The sequence below is a fragment of the Chionomys nivalis genome, chromosome 6 (assembly GCF_950005125.1).
Source record: "Chionomys nivalis chromosome 6, mChiNiv1.1, whole genome shotgun sequence".
Lineage (NCBI taxonomy): Eukaryota > Metazoa > Chordata > Mammalia > Rodentia > Cricetidae > Chionomys > Chionomys nivalis.
The window spans coordinates 14,391,464-14,409,653 of NC_080091.1; the positions used below are offsets into that span (position 1 = coordinate 14,391,464).

Here is an 18,190-nt window from a genome sequence, read left to right on the forward strand (position 1 = left end):
CTCCATCATAGTTCCAGGACAGGCTCTACAGCTACAGAAGAACCCCATCTCAAAAAACCTAAAAATATAAATAAAATCCTACTTCCAGTTGGCTCTGTTTTGTGCATGCAGTAATAGATTTCTCAGCTTCCTGCTCTGTTGTCATCCCTGTGGCTTACTGCCATGCTTCCCAGTCATGAAGGACTGTTATCTTTCTGGAAGCATAAGACAAAATAAACTTCTTCTTTAACTTGTCTTAGTGATGATATTTTATCACAGCAACTATCCTAGTTAGGATTACTATTACCATGATGAAAACACCGTGACAAAAAGCAAGATAGAGAGAAAAGGCTTTATTTGGCTTATGCTTTCACAACAAAGGCTATCACTGGAGGAAGTCAGGGCAAGAACTCAAGCAGGGCAGGATCTTAGAGGCAGGTGCTGATGCAGGGGCCATGGAGGAATGGTGTGTATTGACGTACTTCCTATAGCTTGCTCAGTCTATTTTCTTAAGAACCCAGGTCCACCAGTCTAAGGGTGTCCCCACCCACAAAGGACTGTCCCCATAAAATCACTACTTACATACAGTTCCTTGTGTTGTGGTGACCCTCAATGATAAAATTATTCGTTGCTACTTCGTAACTGTAATTTTGCTACTGTTATGAGTCATAATGTAAATATCTGATATACAGGATATCACCCACAGGTTGAGAACCACTGCCATACAGGCTTGCTGTAGCCCTATCTTATGGAGGGAGGTTCTCAACTGAGTTTTCTCTTTCAGATGACTATACTTGTGTCAAGTTGACATAAAACTAGCCAGCATAGCTCAGAAAAGTAACTGATACACTATATTACTCCAGTCAAAATGGCTTTCATCAGAAAACTGAATGACAAGTGCTGGAGAGGATGTGTAGAGAAGGGAACCCTTAGTTATTGATTATGGGACTGATGCAAATATTACAAGGTACCAAGAGAACTAAAAACAGAGCTACCATATGATTCAACTATGTGACGTTGGGGTATATACCCAAAGGATTCTATATCCTAACATATATACTTGGATCTATGTTTACTGCTATGTTATTCACAACAGCAAGAAAATGGTATCTATATTTCGATCAACTGATGAAGAGATAATGCAAACATGGTACATATACACAATGGAATTTTATTTATTCATAAAGAAAAAATAAAATTAAGGAATCTAAAGGAAAATGGATGAAACTGCAAGAGGTTATATTTAAGGGATATAACCTAGCCCATGAAGACAAATACTACATGTCTTCTCTCATATGTGGATCCTAGCTTCTAATTATTATATATGTGTACTTATATGGGAATAAGTGCAACAGAAGCCGGGAAAGTAAAAAGAAGTACATGGCGGGGGAAAAGATTTGAATGGGGTTAGCTGGTAAGTAGAAGACATGTGATATAAAAGTGAAAGGGAATAAATCCGGGTTGGAAAGGTTTAAGCTGGGAATAAGGTCTGGAGATGGAGAAGATGGTCAACCAGAACTTACAAAAAAGCTGTAAGAAAATCTACTGCTTAACTAGCTAATTTTAAAATAAAATTTCAAGAGATGACCCAAAATAAGTAAACTGAGAGATGAAAAGGGGGACATTACGAGAGAAAGAAAATACAGATTATTAGAGAAGACTTTGAAAATTTATATTCTGACAAATTGCAAAACCTAGGGAAAAAAGGATAAATTTCTTGGCACTGATGATCTACTAAAATTAAACCAAGAGGAGGTATAAAAAACGTAACTAGACCTATACCAAGAATTGATACTGAAAAAGTAATAGTTGTCTTTGTTTTTATTTTTTAAGCTTAGTGCATGGTCACTGTTGAATGTTACTAGATCATTAAAGAACAAATTATTTCATAAAATAGAAAAAGAAGGAGTGTTTCCATTAGAGTAGCAATAAAGGCCATTAGGAAAAAACTACTTCTAATCAACCTCTGGTCTATGTGGAGATCACTAAGGAAGCAGGTTCACCATAAGCCATGCTGAAGAGATAGGTGGAATAACTAACCCTCCTTACCTTCTCAGAATTCATGCCCCCTAAAGTGCAGTCTCTTAAAGAGCACAACCAAATGGCTTGGACTTATTCTTCCTATTACTCAGAAAAGTGTAACATTTCCTTTTTGTCTTTTTCTGTTCTACATATGTGCTCCACAACACTTTGGGATTTCCTAATATTTCATTCTTCAATTTTTTTATTCTAAAGTACTCACATACACACTTCTCACTGTGTGGCTACCTCTGTATGTGTTTTCTTTCTCTCTTCTAGTATCTTCTGCGCAGCAGCTGAAATCTACAGCTTGCCTGTCTTGGAGTGTATTTCTTTTAAACTCTTAATTTTACTGGCACTTCCCATTGGATCCATTCTTGAATTATTTTATTAATGAGACTTAGAAACTCAAGATGTCTCAAGACCTTGGTCTTGGTATCATTTGGCCAACATAAAGGGATGGCACAAAATATCTGGAAACACTTCCAGACTTTTTCTAAGAAAGCAGTATTATCTCAAAACCCAAACCAGCTATGAACACTAGAAAACAAGAAAGTGAAGAAATTTTTAGTAAGATAGCAAAGTTATAGAAGACTCTATGCATTAAAAATTATGTAAATAAATAAATAAATAATAAAAATCAGGGTAATAAAAAGAGGCAGGTTCCTTTAAAGTATTCAGAACAAAATGCCTCAATTCTTTGTCATTTCTTTGAACTATTTGGTCTATTTTTTAAACATGTTTATTATTCTTAGAATTATTCTTACTGGCCAGGGAGGGTAACAGCAGCCATCCACCAGACAGGGAGATTATTTGAGTCAATACCATGAGCCATAATTTCCAAGCTATGAGACAATCACAGAGGAGTATGGGGAGACTGAACTGGGATAATCCCATAATTCATATGTGGTGAGGACCACTGTGATCAACATGCCCAGAAAGGTCTCTGTGCCTGACCATGTCGTCTGGTACCTGTTCAATGAACTCTTTTTGAATATCTGTTGCCTGGGTTTCATTGTCTATGCCTAATCTATGAAGACCAAGGATGTCAGGAGCCATTTCAGGCTTCTCCTTTCTCACATCTCACAGGGCCTTGAAGGAAAAATCTTGAGACAAGAAAACTTAAAGTTAGCCAAAACATTACGTGCTGACCGTGGAGACTCAAGCTCTGGAAAGCACCACAGAGTGTCTTCATGGCTTCCTGCTTATCACTAACAGTAGGTGTTCTAGCCACTGACCTTGCAACTGCCCTGCTTAGCTACCAAACTGCCCCACTTAGTTGCCTAGCTACCAAGCCCCTCCTTCCCTTCCCCCTTTCCTCAGTTCCCCCTTGCCCTAGCTCCTTTCTGAGGAGTATTTAAGACATGAAACTTGCTTCAATAAACGGGATGCCTTGACAAGGAATACTGCTTGGCGTCCATTTCTCCCCCCCCCCCATGTCTTTCAGATAGTGCCTCTGCAAGACCCTGGAATAACTTAGGACCTGCTGGGCGGGTCAAGTGGCGCCCGAATAGGGACTTGAAACACGGCCTCCTATCGGGCGACGGAGTGCACCGGGACCAGGAAAAAAAGGAGATTCTGCAGCTGTAGGACTCAGACAGATCTGCAGGACAAGGTAGGCGCAGGTTCATTGTCGCCTCATAGACATGGGCATTTTCAAAGGAATAGAAATTCAGACAAGAATTTAAGCAATCATTCAGGGAGAGAGGAATAAGAGTTAAAAAAAAAGGTTTAATAAATTTCTTGTGTTTTATTGATGAAAAATGCCCTGGTTGGTATTGACAGGTCCAGAAATTCACCCCCAGGCATGGGGCAAGCATTTGGTAAACAGGAGATGCTGAATGAGCTCATTTTTATGTCTGTCTGTTTGTGTATTGTGTTTCTGTTTCTGTGTAATTGTAAATCAGTAATATAAAAATTATACCTGCGCAGAGTCTGTATTGAAACAGGACCAAGAGAGGGGGTAGACGTGCCCCAGACCTCTGGCCCCGAGCCCTGAAAGACGTTTCATGGGCATTTGTGGGAGGGAGGAGTGACCAGGTCGCTCGCCCTAGTCCCCGGGGGAGGTGTGATCCTCCATCTGTATTTTTGGATTTGCTGCCACGCGGCTTCTGATTTTGAGTCTATGTCTGTCTTTTTGTTCTTGTGATTTTCAGTTCTGCATCAGGGTGGTGATGAGAGCACCAGCTTCTGGATTTGAGTTTGTGTCTGTCTTTTTGTATTTTTGTTCTTGTGTATCAGTTTGTCTTTGATAAAATGGGACAACAGTTAACTACCCCTTTAACCCTGACTGTAGATCATTGGAAGGAGGTTAAAGATCAAGCTCATAATTAATCTGTAAAAATCCAGAAGAAACGCTGGCAGATGTTCTGTTCCTCAAAATGGCCCTCTTTTGAGGTGGGCTGGCCGCGGGACGGGACATTTAACTTGGATACTACCTTACAGGTCAAGGAAAAAAATCTTCCAAATTTGCCCACATGGCCACCCAGACCAGGTTCCCTACATCGTTACCTGGGAAAGCTAGATTTTTATACTGTGGTGACTGAGAATATAAAACTACTGGGAATGCTTATTGAAAACCTACTTCTTCTTGGGACTGGATAACTGTTCATAAAAATTATACTTCCAAAGCAAAGCTCCATGTGGAACACAGGAACCTGTGACATCTCTCACACTTGTCTCCCAGGGCCAAGCAGCAGGACTGTCTCCACGGGTGTCAGGAAGGACTTGGGGCATGTGATGGTATTTCCCAAACAGGATACAGCAGCAAGATTTAGGTGCCACCTTCACCATTATGCTAAGGTAGAGAACCAAGTACTATCTGAGCCTGCTGCTGCTGGCTGGACTAAGCTACTCTCCCTGTTTCTCTGCTGGCACCTCCCACCACCAGCCAAGGAGTATTCAACCTTGTGCAGGGAGCCTTTTTCTTGCTAAATAGTACTGACCCCAGTTTGACACAATCTTGCTGGCTATGCCTGTCAGCAGGATCTCCCTATTATGAGAAAATAGCCTTATCTGGCAGTTTCAACATTCATACGTCCTGTAGATGGGGGCAACAGAAAAAGTTAACCTTAACAAAAATATGTTTGGGGACTCCAACCCCTCAATATCAGTACCTGTGTAACCTAACTCCCAAATCCCAAGAGGACAGGAAACTGGTACCTGGTGCCCTCTATTGATCTATAATGAGCCTACAACATTGGTTTAACCCCTGTATCTCTGATGATACTGCTAATTTCTGTGTAGTGATCCAATTAGTCCCTCAAATTTACTAATATCCCAGGATTGGGATATTCGGCCAAATAAGAGGGGAAAATGTAAAACTTTAAGAAAAATCTAAATCCATTTCTGATGACTCTCAGTACTTCCCCATCTCCCCTGGGAACCAAGGACATAACAGCTATGCATACTGAGATGTTGGGAACTTTCCATCTCCCTGAATAGGGGCAAGATAAGATAACCCTTAGGTGTTGACTCAGTTACTGATGTTTTGACTTAGTCCCCGGGAAGGGGCAAAATGATCTTCAAAAGTTTCCCTGTTGCGGGAGGTCCTTCCGCACCTCCAGCCAATAGCCGCCGAGATACCAGCCCATTGGGGCGTGGTATCTTTCCCTTTAAAAAAAGCGGCTACTTCCCTCCTCTCTCTCTTTACTTCCTGCTCCGGTTCCGGTTCTGGCGACTAGACTTCTTCCTAATTGCGTGCGCAGAGGGCTGTTGTCTGGGACGGTTATCTGTAAGTTTATTCCCTTTTAAATAAATACCACCCTATTAATCACAATTCCAAACTGGTGTGGGATTGTTTATGACTTGCGCCTTCATTTCCCTTTACTTCATCTGATCTGGCAACCACTCTCCAGCTATTTATTGGTAATAGCCTTTTTAAATAAGCCAATCATAATAGTTAAAGAACAACCCCCTGCCGTAAGGAGCAAAAGCTGCCAGGCAGGTTTGCAAAAAGGAAACTAGCCTTAAGAAACTACAGCTTCAGGACAGTAAAAGAAAGGTAAATATGCTTCTTTTCCATTTTAAAATTTTGCTTCTTGGTAAAAAAAAAAATCTTTAGTTTGTAGGCATATAAATTTTTATCCAAGCTAGGTTAATTTCAATACTATGGTTCTATGGGAAAGTTTTAAAATCAAAGATTGTAATACATTCAGAGGATTTTATAAATTGTTTAGGCTATCCTGAGTTCTTATCTTTTCCTTATAAAGTTGAGGATTGTTCTTTCGAGTTCTATGAAAAATGTTGCTATAATTTTTAATGGACATTTACACTGAATCTGTAGATTGCTTTCAGTGAGATTGTCATTTTTGCTATGTTTCTTCTATTTTCCCAAGAAAATAGGAGATCTTTTTATTTTCTAATGTCTTAAATGTTTTCTTCTTAAAAGAGTTAAAGCTCTTATCATACAAGTTTTTCCATTTGTACGGTCTGCTCCTGTGTGGGAGTCGAGTTGTCTCAGCTTAAACTCCTTTCCTGCTGCCAGGTGTTGCTTCAGGGTGGACTGCTGAGACTCAGACCTCTTACTAAATTTATCAAGGGCCAGAGTTAGACTCTAACAAGGGATAATGGTTAAAAATAAAAAAGTTCCCCTTCATAAGCAGAGATGACAGGACCCAAACTTCTGTCCTGCTTGCTTAGAGTTACTCCAAGATATTTTGTGGTATTCATGGCTACTTAAAAGGAGGATGTCTCTTTTATTCTCGGTGTAAAAGAGATACATTCGGGTTGTTTTCAGAATCTGGCTATGATAAAGTTATTCTGTTATAAGCATAGCTGAGCACAGGTCCTTATGGTATGGTTAAACAACTTTTGTATTTAGACCCAAAAGGGGTATTGCTGAGTTTTAAGGTAGATATTTGCCTAATTTTAAAAAATAACCATACTATGATCCAAAAGTGGCTGTGCTAGTTTACACTTCCAGCAATGGAGTTTTTTCCTTACCCACATTTTCTTAAACATAAATTGTTAATAGTAATTTTTAATCTTGGTCATTTTTACAAGGATAAGATAAAACCTCAGAGTTTTGATTTTCATTTCTCTGATGGCTAAAAGATGTTATGTTTGAACATTTTTTAAATGTCTCTCAGTCATTTTTAAGTTCGTCTGTTAAGAGTTTTCAGTTAAAAAAAAAAGAGTTTTCAGTTTATGTCTGCAACAAATATTTTTATTAGATTAATTTTTTTATACTAATTTCCTGAGTTCTTCATATGTTTTTAAAATGGGTTTATGATAAATAAAGATCTTTTCCCACTCTATAGTCTTGTTATACAAAAGTTTCTCAGTTTAGGAGATCTAATTGTTTCTCCGAATGTTTGTGCCACTGAGGCTATGTTTGAGATGTGGCAAAGTGTACTTCTAATTTTTTCTCTGTGAGGTTCAATGTAATTTTTAGATGCTGAAGCCTTTGACTCATCTAAACTTGAGTTTTGTTCATGGAGATGGATGTGGATCTATTTTTATTCTTCTAAATGTTGATGTCTAATGAGGCCAACATCATTAGTTAAAATGCTTCCTTTTTCCATTTTCCTTTTTTTTTTTAATATTTATTTATTATGTATACAATATTGTGTCTGCATGTATGCCTGCAGGCCAGAAGAGGGCACCAGACCCCATTACAGATGGTTGTGAGCCACCATGTGGTTGCTGGGAATTGAATTCAGGACCTTTGGAAGAGCAGGCAATGCTCTTAACCTCTGAGCCATCTCTCCAGCCCCATTCCATTTTCCTATCTGCAAGGCAGACTTGGAACTTAAGAGGAGGATAGCTTATAAACTTTTAATTAGATATTCAATAGTTAAAGCCCTGGTTGTAATTTTTTTATGGGAGATATTGAGCTGCTAGGAAAAATTCTTACAAAAAACAATGAGCCAATTTCCAATAGAGAGCTTAAAGAAGCTGCCTAACAGGTACTCGAACAGGTAAAGTATAGATCAACAGGTAAAGTATATAAGAATCAACAAGTACAGTATATTAATTATAATTCAACTATGACAAATGTATATATTAAACGTAAAACTTATTCTACAACAGTTTTATGAAAAGGCAAAATGTTGTTTATGGCTAAACCTTTCCAGTTTTGCCAGTTAAGATTTTAAACTCTTAATTTAAAACAGTAGCCTGTCTGGTACAAAAGGGCAGGATAAAATCTGGGAGATGGTTTAACAGAATATTGACTATGATCAATGTTTCTTATACTAAACAATAGATTCATTAATAGTTTTAAGATTGATTCCTGGACAATTGTGTTTGCTCAATTCAAAGGCCAGAATAATAATCTTTTTCCAGATGATCATTGCTACAATTCACACAACTGTATTTTGCTAATGTTATAGCTAAAAATCCCTTAAAGGATTTTATGCTAAATTTTACAAATGGCTCTTCCAATAGAAGAACTGCATATATGGTTAATAATAATAATAATAAAATATTTATGGAGTGTACCAAGGCTCCTTTAAAGCAACTTATAAAAGCTGCAAACAGATCCTGATACAAACAGACCTGACATGATGACACCAAGCTTTACTAAGCAAGGTAAAAAAGCCCTTGCAATGCATTAATGAAAAGACCCGACCTATATATATTTGGGGTCGAGGATATGTTTATGCCTTTTTTTCACAGAAAGAAAATAAGCTGGACATGATGATGTCGTAACTGCAAACACCCCATAAAGGAGTTCCAGAAACGAGTTGGGGAGGAGTCCTTGATCCATCTTCCCTGCCCCTGCAGAGAGAAATGCCTGGTGGCGGGGCCTGCTACACCGCTCTGAGGGTGTAGTTCTGCCTCCAAAGAGTCCAAGGAGATCCCGCTAGGATGGTTGCCAAGATGTGCTTCCGGTGGCTGGGTCCCGCTTGCCTCGCCCAGGAGTCCCACCTGCCCTGAGACACTTTGGAGCTAAGATGCAGACTAAACATCTGACTGTTTTAATCTTTGGGACACAGAACTCATTTTGATTAAAATACTAACCCCTCTTCACTTAAGAAGGGGGAAAATTGGGGTTTTAACTGTTGCTCAGAGACTGGAACTGGTGGTATTTAATAACAACAATGTCTGTCATTGTACTCTTACTGGAATTGACCTAATGATATTTGTAACTGCTTATAGATGTTGGAAAAAGTTTGACACACCCTGTAAAATGTTTGGGTTTAATGCATATGTTAAAAATTTTAGATTTTGACCTCTTCTCTAACCTTACTAACCCATCTCCTCAACCCTGGAACCCTTGGAACAGGATCTTTGGTAGAAAAAAAATAGGTTAAAACATGTCTCATGACTCTCCGGCCCTCACCCCTAAAAGAGCTCCTCGCGGTTTTTTCATTGATGATTTACACAGAGGCCCAATGACGGGAGTATTGTGGAACCTCCCCTGAACAGCACATCATACAGAGCCCGTACAGGCCAGCTCAACATGGCATGGTGTCAGGGGAACGAGGATCGCCCTCCACATAGCCTAAGCCAGGGACCCTGTGGTCTAAGGCCAAAGACCTGCTTACTTTAGTCTTGCTGAGGAGTGATACACACACACACACACAAAAAATAAAATAAAATAAAATAAAATAAAATAAAATAAAATAAAAGGAGCATATGTCAGGAGCCATTTCAGGCTTCTCCTTTCTCACATCTCACAGGGCCTTGAAGGAAAAATCTTGAGACAAGAAAACTTAAAGTTAGCCAAAACATTACGTGCTGACCGTGGAGATTCAAGCTCTGGAAAGCACCACAGAGTGTCTACATGGCTTCTTGCTTATCACTAACAGTAGGTATTCTAGCCACTGACCTTGCAACTGCCCTGCTTAGCTATCAAACTGCCCCACTTAGTTGCCTAGCTACCAAGCCCCTCCTTCCCTTCCCCCTTTCCTCAGTTCCCCCTTGCCCTAGCTCCTTTCTGAGGAGTATTTAAGACATGAAACTTGCTTCAATAAACGGGATGCCTTGACAAGGAATACTGCTTGGCGTCCGTTTCTTCCCCCCGCCCCCCATGTCTTTCAGATAGTGCCTCTTCAAGACCCTGGAATAATTTAGGACCTGCTGGGCGGATCACAAGGACAGGAAGATGATGGGCCATGTGACTGGAGCCCAGACTTATGCCTCCACTGGCAAATGTGTGAATATCAGGTCCCCGATCTTCAGCATCGTACTGGTCACTATCTGTACCATTATTGTCTCCACCACCTCTGTGGCAGTCTTTCAAGCCTTTTCACAAAGAATGCCACATTTTGGATTCAGTCCTGCCCTGTGCTACACAGTCCAGAGCTGCCTGCCCTATAATCCTTTCTTACTCTTCATACATCTGTCCACAGTGGATTCAATAAAGTGCACATGCTGATAAAAAAGAATTATTTTTACCTCTTATTTTTTTAAAATAATTTATTTATGATCTTATTTTTAATCCTTTTTGTAGATTTACTTCATCACATTTGTTCTGTTACTTCTTTTCATCTTGTGCTTAAAAATTCTGTGTTTCTTTTTTTGTCTCATTTTGCCTTCCTTTTTCATTCTTTTCCTGACAGCATCCTTTAGTTTACACATTTACTATTACTTTTATCCTAGTTATAAACTTCATAATTAACATGAATTTTCCCATTTTTTTATCTACAGCATTTAGTGGTATATCATTTATAGTTAATTTTTATTTCGGTGCATATGCTTTGTCTCGGTGTGTCTGCAGTTGGGGAAGTTTGTCTTCTCCTCTCTGAGATGTAACAGGAATTAAGCATGTGAGAGAAGGTTTCCGCCTAAGATGAATCCCTAGTAAAGAGATAACACACCTGACAAAGTATAAACTGCAAATTTTCATGTTTGCAATTTAAACAAGAAAAAAGCAACAGGCCCCCTCCTGTATAAGTTCACACTTAGGGGACACATGTGAGGGCCCATGGCTCTACCCCAGCACTCTAAAGGAAAGGCAGAAGAATCTCTATGAGTCTGAGGTCAGCATGGCCTACATAATGAGCTTCAGAGTAATCTACATAGTGAGAGCCTGTCTAAAAATAAAAATAAAGTTTTAAAAGGAAAATTCACATTGAATCATTGAATGAATTAAAAGATACAGAAATGGTTGAAATGTAAAACAACAGAACATTCTAGTTTAAAACTGATCAATAACCTCAAAGACACGTCACACAAGCTGATTGATTAGTAAAGTATGAAAGTAGATTCAGGACCTAGACAACAAGTTCAGCAATACAGATAAGAATTCCAGCAAGCAAATGGATAACACACCAAAGAAACAAACAGAAGTGAACCCAGAAAAGTAAAGAAGTGAAAATTTCAATGAATCAAATAAAACAAAAAAATCAGATTGACTAGCAGCGCCAAATGAGAGATAGTCAATGATTGAAGACAGAGAAAAGGAAATATTACAGCCACATATCCTCCAAAAAACCAAAAACAACCAAAACTATAAAGACATCTAGGCCACAACCAAGAAACTGAACCTGAGGAACCAATGAATACACAAGAAGTTGTCAAAACACAAACTTAAAAAGCATACAAAACATTAAAAAAAAATAATACTAGAAAATTCCCCAAATCTAAGAAAACCTTGGGAATATCCAAGTACAGGACCCATTAAGAACCCTCAACAGACCAAACACAAAAGAAATACATGTTGTTAAAATGCTAAAACCACAAAATGAAACAATTTTAAAAGTTGCAAGAAAAAACACCAGTTCACTTAAAAAGAAAACTCATCAGAATAGCACTAGGCCTCTCAGTGGAAAGCGCTAGTCAGGAAAACACAGCACATTCCCAGGGCTGAGACGAAAGAACGCCAACCAACATGACTATAACTAGCAGACTCTTGTTCTTCTTTGTTAAAATGTCTCCTTTATTACATAATTACTTCATTTGTCACATTTTATGCTTTTGACCTAAATTTCATTTTGTTAATATAAATATTTTATATTCTATTCATCTTTGTTTCCTTTTTCTATAAAGTATGTTCATTGACGCCCTAAGTTCAAACTATATTTTACTCTTGAATTGTTTCTTTCCTGATGAACAAATAGTTCTTTTTATCTCCATCCAGCTGTTGTTACTATTTTGACTCCAGGTTTTATTCCAAGTACATGCACAGTTAATGATGGGTAGATATATGTCCATGCTGTTTTTTTTCTGGATGTTTTAAATATGTTCTTTCCATTGTTCCAATTTGTTTTTGGTTTGGTGTTTTCATGTGTTGATAAAATTCTAGCAGACTCTTTTAAAATCAACAGAGAATAAAAATGTTGTAAGTGCAGCACAGACTAAAGTAATGCATAACTACTAAACCAGCACTGCAGAAGATAATTAACGTAGTTAAAGGGGGAAAGAAAAGTCACAATTTTTAGATTAGGAAAGAATAAAACTTAGAAGAGAGAAACAGATGACAAAAAGGAAAAAATAAAATATGTCCAACTCAGTAAAACACCAAACCTCTAAGGTAAACAAGAGAGAAAGAATGATGTCTTTTCTTTTCTTTTCCAAAGAGGAAAGCAAGTTTACAGAAGTCAGCAAATAAGTCAGTAATATAACTAAATGTAGACAGTCCTAACTAAATTAAAAGATGCATTCCAGGGCTGAGGACACAGGACAGTAATACAGCACAGGACAGTGATACTCACTACACATTACAGCAAATACACACAAAAATAACTTACTGAATTAAGAAAATCCTACTGTTTTCTATCAACAAAAAAGAATGAAAGTAAAAAGAGAATTAAGTGAAAGCTGAGACAATGAAGAATAGCAATATGTAATTCTGAAAAGAGTTGATATCAAGTCAAAAGCAATCAGAAGAGAGAACGATCTTTACTATCAACAAACTATAAGATAATTAGTCAAGAATATACAATTGTAGGGGCTGAAGAGACAGATGGCTCAGTGGTTAAGACTGTTTGCTGCTCTTGCAGAGGACCCGCATGGCAATTAACAACCTTCTGTAACTCTAGTTCCAAGGGACATGATGCACTTTTCTGATACCCATAAGCACTGCACACAAGTGCTACACAGGCATAAATATAGGCAAAACATGCATACACATAAACTAAAGTCTTAAAAATTAAAAAGGACTGAAGAGATGGCTCAGTAGTTAAAAAGTACTTGTTGCTTTTACAGAGACCTACATTTGATTCCCATTACTCACATGGTATTTACAACCATCAGTACCACCAGTTCCAAATGATCTGACCCTCCTCTTCTGATCACATTGAACACTCACATGGGAGAAAAGAAATCTGCAGCTTGGTTTAAAGAAACACTGGTTTAGCCGGGCTGTGGTGGAGCACGCCTTTAATCCCAGCACTCGGGAGGCAGAGGCAGGCGGATCTCTATGAATTCGAGGCCAGCCTGGTTTACAAGAGCTAGTTCCAGGATAGGCACCAAAGCTACAGAGAAACCTTGTCTCAAAAAAGAAAAGAAACACTGGTTTGATTTGAAAAATATTTTGTCAAATTGGAAGAAAATAGAGACGCTGAAGAGATGGCTCAGTGGTTAAGATGACTTGCCGTTTTTGCAGAAATTTCATTTCCAGCACCCACATGGCAGTTCACAACTACCTGTAACTACAGTTCCAGAGGATAACACACCCTCTTCTGGCTTCTGTAGGCTCCTGCCCACACACATGGTGCACATACATATATTCAGACAAACACTCACATAATAAATAAATCTTTAGAGAAAAAATACAAATCAAGAAGAGTTTAAAAGTCATAACGATTATTTAATCTATTCCATGGTTATTAGCACTATTTTACAAAAGGACACAGATACAGGCTAACTTTGGCCTTTGTTAAGTATGATGAGCACTTAAGTATTTTCAGAGTGGATAAGAAACAAATTTCATATAAAAATATTAATTTCAAGAACACCGAGAAAGAAAGAGCAGAAAGAACCTAAGAGCCAGAGGGTCTCCAATGCAGTCTTCTGGACATGACATCACTACTGTACTTAGGAACAGGCTGCCAGCAAGATCAGTCACCCAGCAGGCAGCACTAAAAGGACTTGGTGGGGGAGGGGTTCCAGGAGGAGTGGGAGGGCATAGCAAATGAGGGTGATTGGATATAATTAAGACACACTGTATATACGTACATGAAATTGTGAAACAAGAAATAAAAGATTTTCCTCAGAATACTTCAACCAATAATCAGGGAGAATTGCAGACACAATGATCCAGTTCTCTGCTATGAAACAATGGTCTTTTCAGAACAAATCTGAAAAGATTTGTCATTTGTATTGGTTTAATAAAACGCTGACTGGCCAGTAGTCAAGCAGGAAGTATAGGTGTGCAACCAGGAAGGAAGTATAGGCAGGGCGACCAGAATAGGAGAATTCTGGGAAGACGAAAGGCTGAGTCTGCAGTCATCCCCAGACACAGAGGAAGCAAGATGAGAATGCCTCACTGATAAAAGGTACCAAGCCACATGGCTAACACAGACAAGAATTTTCGGATATAAGATTAGTTATTAAGAAGCCTGAGCTAATAGGCCAATCAGTTTATAATTAATGTAAGCCTCTGTGTGTTTCTTTAGAACTGAATGGCTGCGGAACCGGGTGGGAAAGAAACCTCTGTCATCATTCTCCAAAACAATTTTATGTTCATCTGCACCTACTAATAATGCTTCAAATTATATAAAGGAAAACTTGGTAAATTCTTCAGCTTAAAGTAGCACTTCAACTCTTCTTTCTCAATAGTCAAAAGCTCAAGAGAGAAATCAATAAAGCTATACTAGGTAATTATAAAGAAAAGTCACTTGCCCATCTACCTCAGTTGGTAAAGCATGGAACTCTTTTAACGTTCTTTTTATCTATTCTTTGTGTCTTTCACATCATGCATCTCCATCACATTTATTTCCCTGTCCCTTCATATCTGCCCTCTGTCCTTGCAACCCCCCCACACCAAATAAAATAAAATAAAACTTAGGAGAAAAAAAAGGACAAATCGTGTTATGGAAGCTGTAATGTGACATAGTAAGTCATACAGTAAAACCTGTTTATCCATATATCTTTACTTGCAAATGTTTATTGCAAAGAGGTCTGGTTTGAGGCCTCTGGTTTCTGCTACACTATCAAATATTGGGCCTCACTGGGACTCCTCTTGATTATCCTGATGTTGCCCTGTGTTGTGGAGATCCTGAAGCTTTGGGTCCCTTCACGTGCTCCAGCAGATCACAGAAGGGGTGGATGTTGGGGTGGGCCAACACATAACCCTGGTTCTGGGCCAGGGTAGTTACAGGGTTGGTCAACCTGCTACTTTTCAGTTGCCCTCATCACCAGGGTGATCTCTCCTGTATTGCCTTGGCTAGTCCACCCCTTGCAGTGATGACCGAGGGGCTGGGCCCTTGGTCCAGGAGAACTCTCCTGTTTTCATGTCCTCAGAATTAGTTCTCCCACACCTACACCTTCAGGGTAGCTCTACTGTGATGACCAACTGTGGCATAGGGGTCACTCTCCTGAGTGCTGTACTCTCCAGTTATATGACCTCAGGGTCAGCTCTTCCTCTTGCCTCATGCATTGATGGATAGAGTGGGGTATTTCTCCCCCACCCATGTTGCCACATGACAGATGAGTAATGGGCACAGCTCTTCCATCTCACTCAAACCTCTTCCAATGGGGCTGGCTCTATTGTGCTGTCTATGTGAGACGCAGGGGCAGCTCTTATGCCCTTATTCTCTCAGAGCCAGCTCTCCCACCTGCCTCAGGTATTGATGGTGGGGGACATCTCTTTCCTGTCCTGAACATGGGACTCTTAATCCCAGGGTTGTAGGTTTAAGTCCCATGTCGAGAGGTGTCTGTTTTTGTCTGAGTGAGTTTATATATTCAACTCAAATTTGGAGCCAGGCTTGATAGCCACGCCTTTAGCCCCTGCACTCAGGAGGCAGAGGCAGGCAGATCTCTGAATTCAGAGCCATCCTGGTCTATAAAGCAAGTTCCAGAACAGCCATGGCTACAAAGAAAGACTGTCTCAAACAAACAAACAAACAAAAAACCGAACCGAATCAACCTGCCCTCCAAAAAGAAAAAAAAAGGTCAAAAACTCAGAAGCATATAAACTAAACTTTCTGAACAACAAAGAATTTAATTACATAAAAAACTTTGTATGTTTTAAAAGCACACTTCTCCATAACTCATACATGAAACAGAACAAAGCATACTAAGATAAACATTTAAATACTGGTTATGAAACAAAAGTTTGTGTAAAGCAAATACACCAATCTTAAGTGATACATTAGTGGCATTAAGAATTAAGGTTTGGAGCTGGAGAAATGGCTCAGATGTTAAGAGCACTGCTCTTTCTGAGTATTCTGGCTCATTTCACAGCACCCACATGGTGGTTCACAACCATCTGTTACTCCAGTTCCAGGGGCTCTGTCTCCTTCTGGCCTCCATACTCACTAGGCATGCACAGGGTACACAGGCATACATGCAGGCAAAATATCCAGATATTTAAAAAAAATTAACAACTGAAATATGTATCCAACTTAGTGTAAAAAAAGCATACATCAAAAATGTAACTCATGTAGGCCACCAAACTATCACATTTATGAAAGTTCTTAATAATTATTTTAAAAATATAAATGTGTACAAAATACTAATTTAAAAGAAAACAGCCACTTACCTGATAATAAAATTTTATCTGTTTCACCAAAATGGATAGATTATGAATTCTAAGTGAAGCATCATTGTTGACTTTTTTATTTACTCTCTGACTCTCCGATTTAGGATTACTGAAAGAAATTGGGGGGGGGACACCTTTTTAATTATATTGAAACAAGATATAAAATACAATAGTTTCTTTTAAAAATTATGCATCCATTTGTGCTAATAAGTGATATGAAACAAATTATTGCTTTCTTACATATTCTGTGCTTCTAATATCAATACATACAATATTCCTTAATTGGTGGCAAAATATATCTGAAACCAAAACCAGATGTCCTTAATTGTCATGTCACTTTTTATTCTTGGAAGAAATAACCTCCTAATTCCATCCTCTTAAAATAAGTCTACTTACACAAAGAATTCAAAATATAGGTTATTATTCCGAGTGGTTATTTATCTAATACTCTAATGTGAATTACATTTCATCAAGAAACATCCCAGAAATTAAAAAATGAAGCAGATGACAAAAGTTGGTGCTTTAACCTTGTGTAAATTTTGGAAATTGAATAAAACCAAAGGGATACATATTTTAAAGAAGAAAAAATTATAGTAGAAACTCATGATATGGTTAAGAATGAAAAACTGAAAATTGGTACTGGGACTGGAGAGATGGTTCAGAGGTTAGAAGCACTGGCTGTTCTTCCAGAGAACCAGGGTTTGATTCTCAGCACCCAGTGGTAGCTCACAACTCTCAGTAATTCCAGTCACAGAGGATTCCATGCCTTTTTCTGGCCTCTTTGAGTACCAGGGACACGCATGGTACAAAGACATGCATGCAGGCAAAACATCCATCCATATTAAAAACAAGGGGTGTGATCGAAGAGCAGAAGGTTCTGGCCAGAACATAAGCTTTGATCTAGTTTATTAAGAGCAAACAAGACAACATGGAGAACAATATTGATAACCCATTGAAGGGCTAAGTCTACAATATAAAGTAGCCTGCTGCTGAACAGTTGCTGGCACAAAATATAATGACCCTAATATCCAGCATACAATAAAATAATTACTAAATACAACAAATGAAAAGCAATCCATGACCTGGCAAGAAAATGGAAACAATCATTCAAAACACTCTTGGGAGCGTGAAGACCATGGGAGAGGATAAAAAGGGAGGGAAGAGGAAGAGAGGGGAGCGGAGAAAAATATATAGCTCAATAAAAAGATTTAAAAAAAGAAATGAATGAGAAAAAGAAGTATCAGATAGTTATTTTAAAACAGCCACTATAAGCCTTGGAGTGTGGAAGAACTGTAGAGTACAATGTTGAGGTCTGACAGTCAATCTCCAATACCGTAGGTGGAGGAGGCAAGACAAAAATAAATATAAACATAATCCCAGGAAAATTCTTCACACACCTCAAAATCACAATATTCTCAACTTCATATGGAAAAACAACAACAAAAAATCCAAGATAGCCAAAGCAATCCTGTATAGGATTGTACAATAAAAGAACTTTGATCATCTCTGACGTCAAACTCTGCTACAGAGCTACAGTACTGAAAACAGCTTGGTACTGGCATAAAAACAGACAGGAGGACCAATGGAACCGAACTT

General features: G+C 38.6%; 1 protein-coding gene across 9 annotated transcripts in view; it reads right to left on the reverse strand.

Moving 5' to 3' along the window:
• Ccdc88a (coiled-coil domain containing 88A) overlaps nucleotides 1–18,190 on the reverse strand; it is a 157,076-nt gene that overhangs the window by 97,643 nt on the left and 41,243 nt on the right. For all 9 annotated transcript variants that reach the window (XR_009057257.1, XM_057772008.1, XM_057772009.1 and 6 more), the window contains exon 3: nucleotides 16,595–16,703. Coding sequence is in view for 8 of the 9 variants with exons in the window: in XM_057772008.1 (XP_057627991.1) it covers nucleotides 16,595–16,703 (109 nt within the window). In the remaining variant the exon portion in view is untranslated. The remainder of the gene's footprint in view (nucleotides 1–16,594; nucleotides 16,704–18,190) is intronic.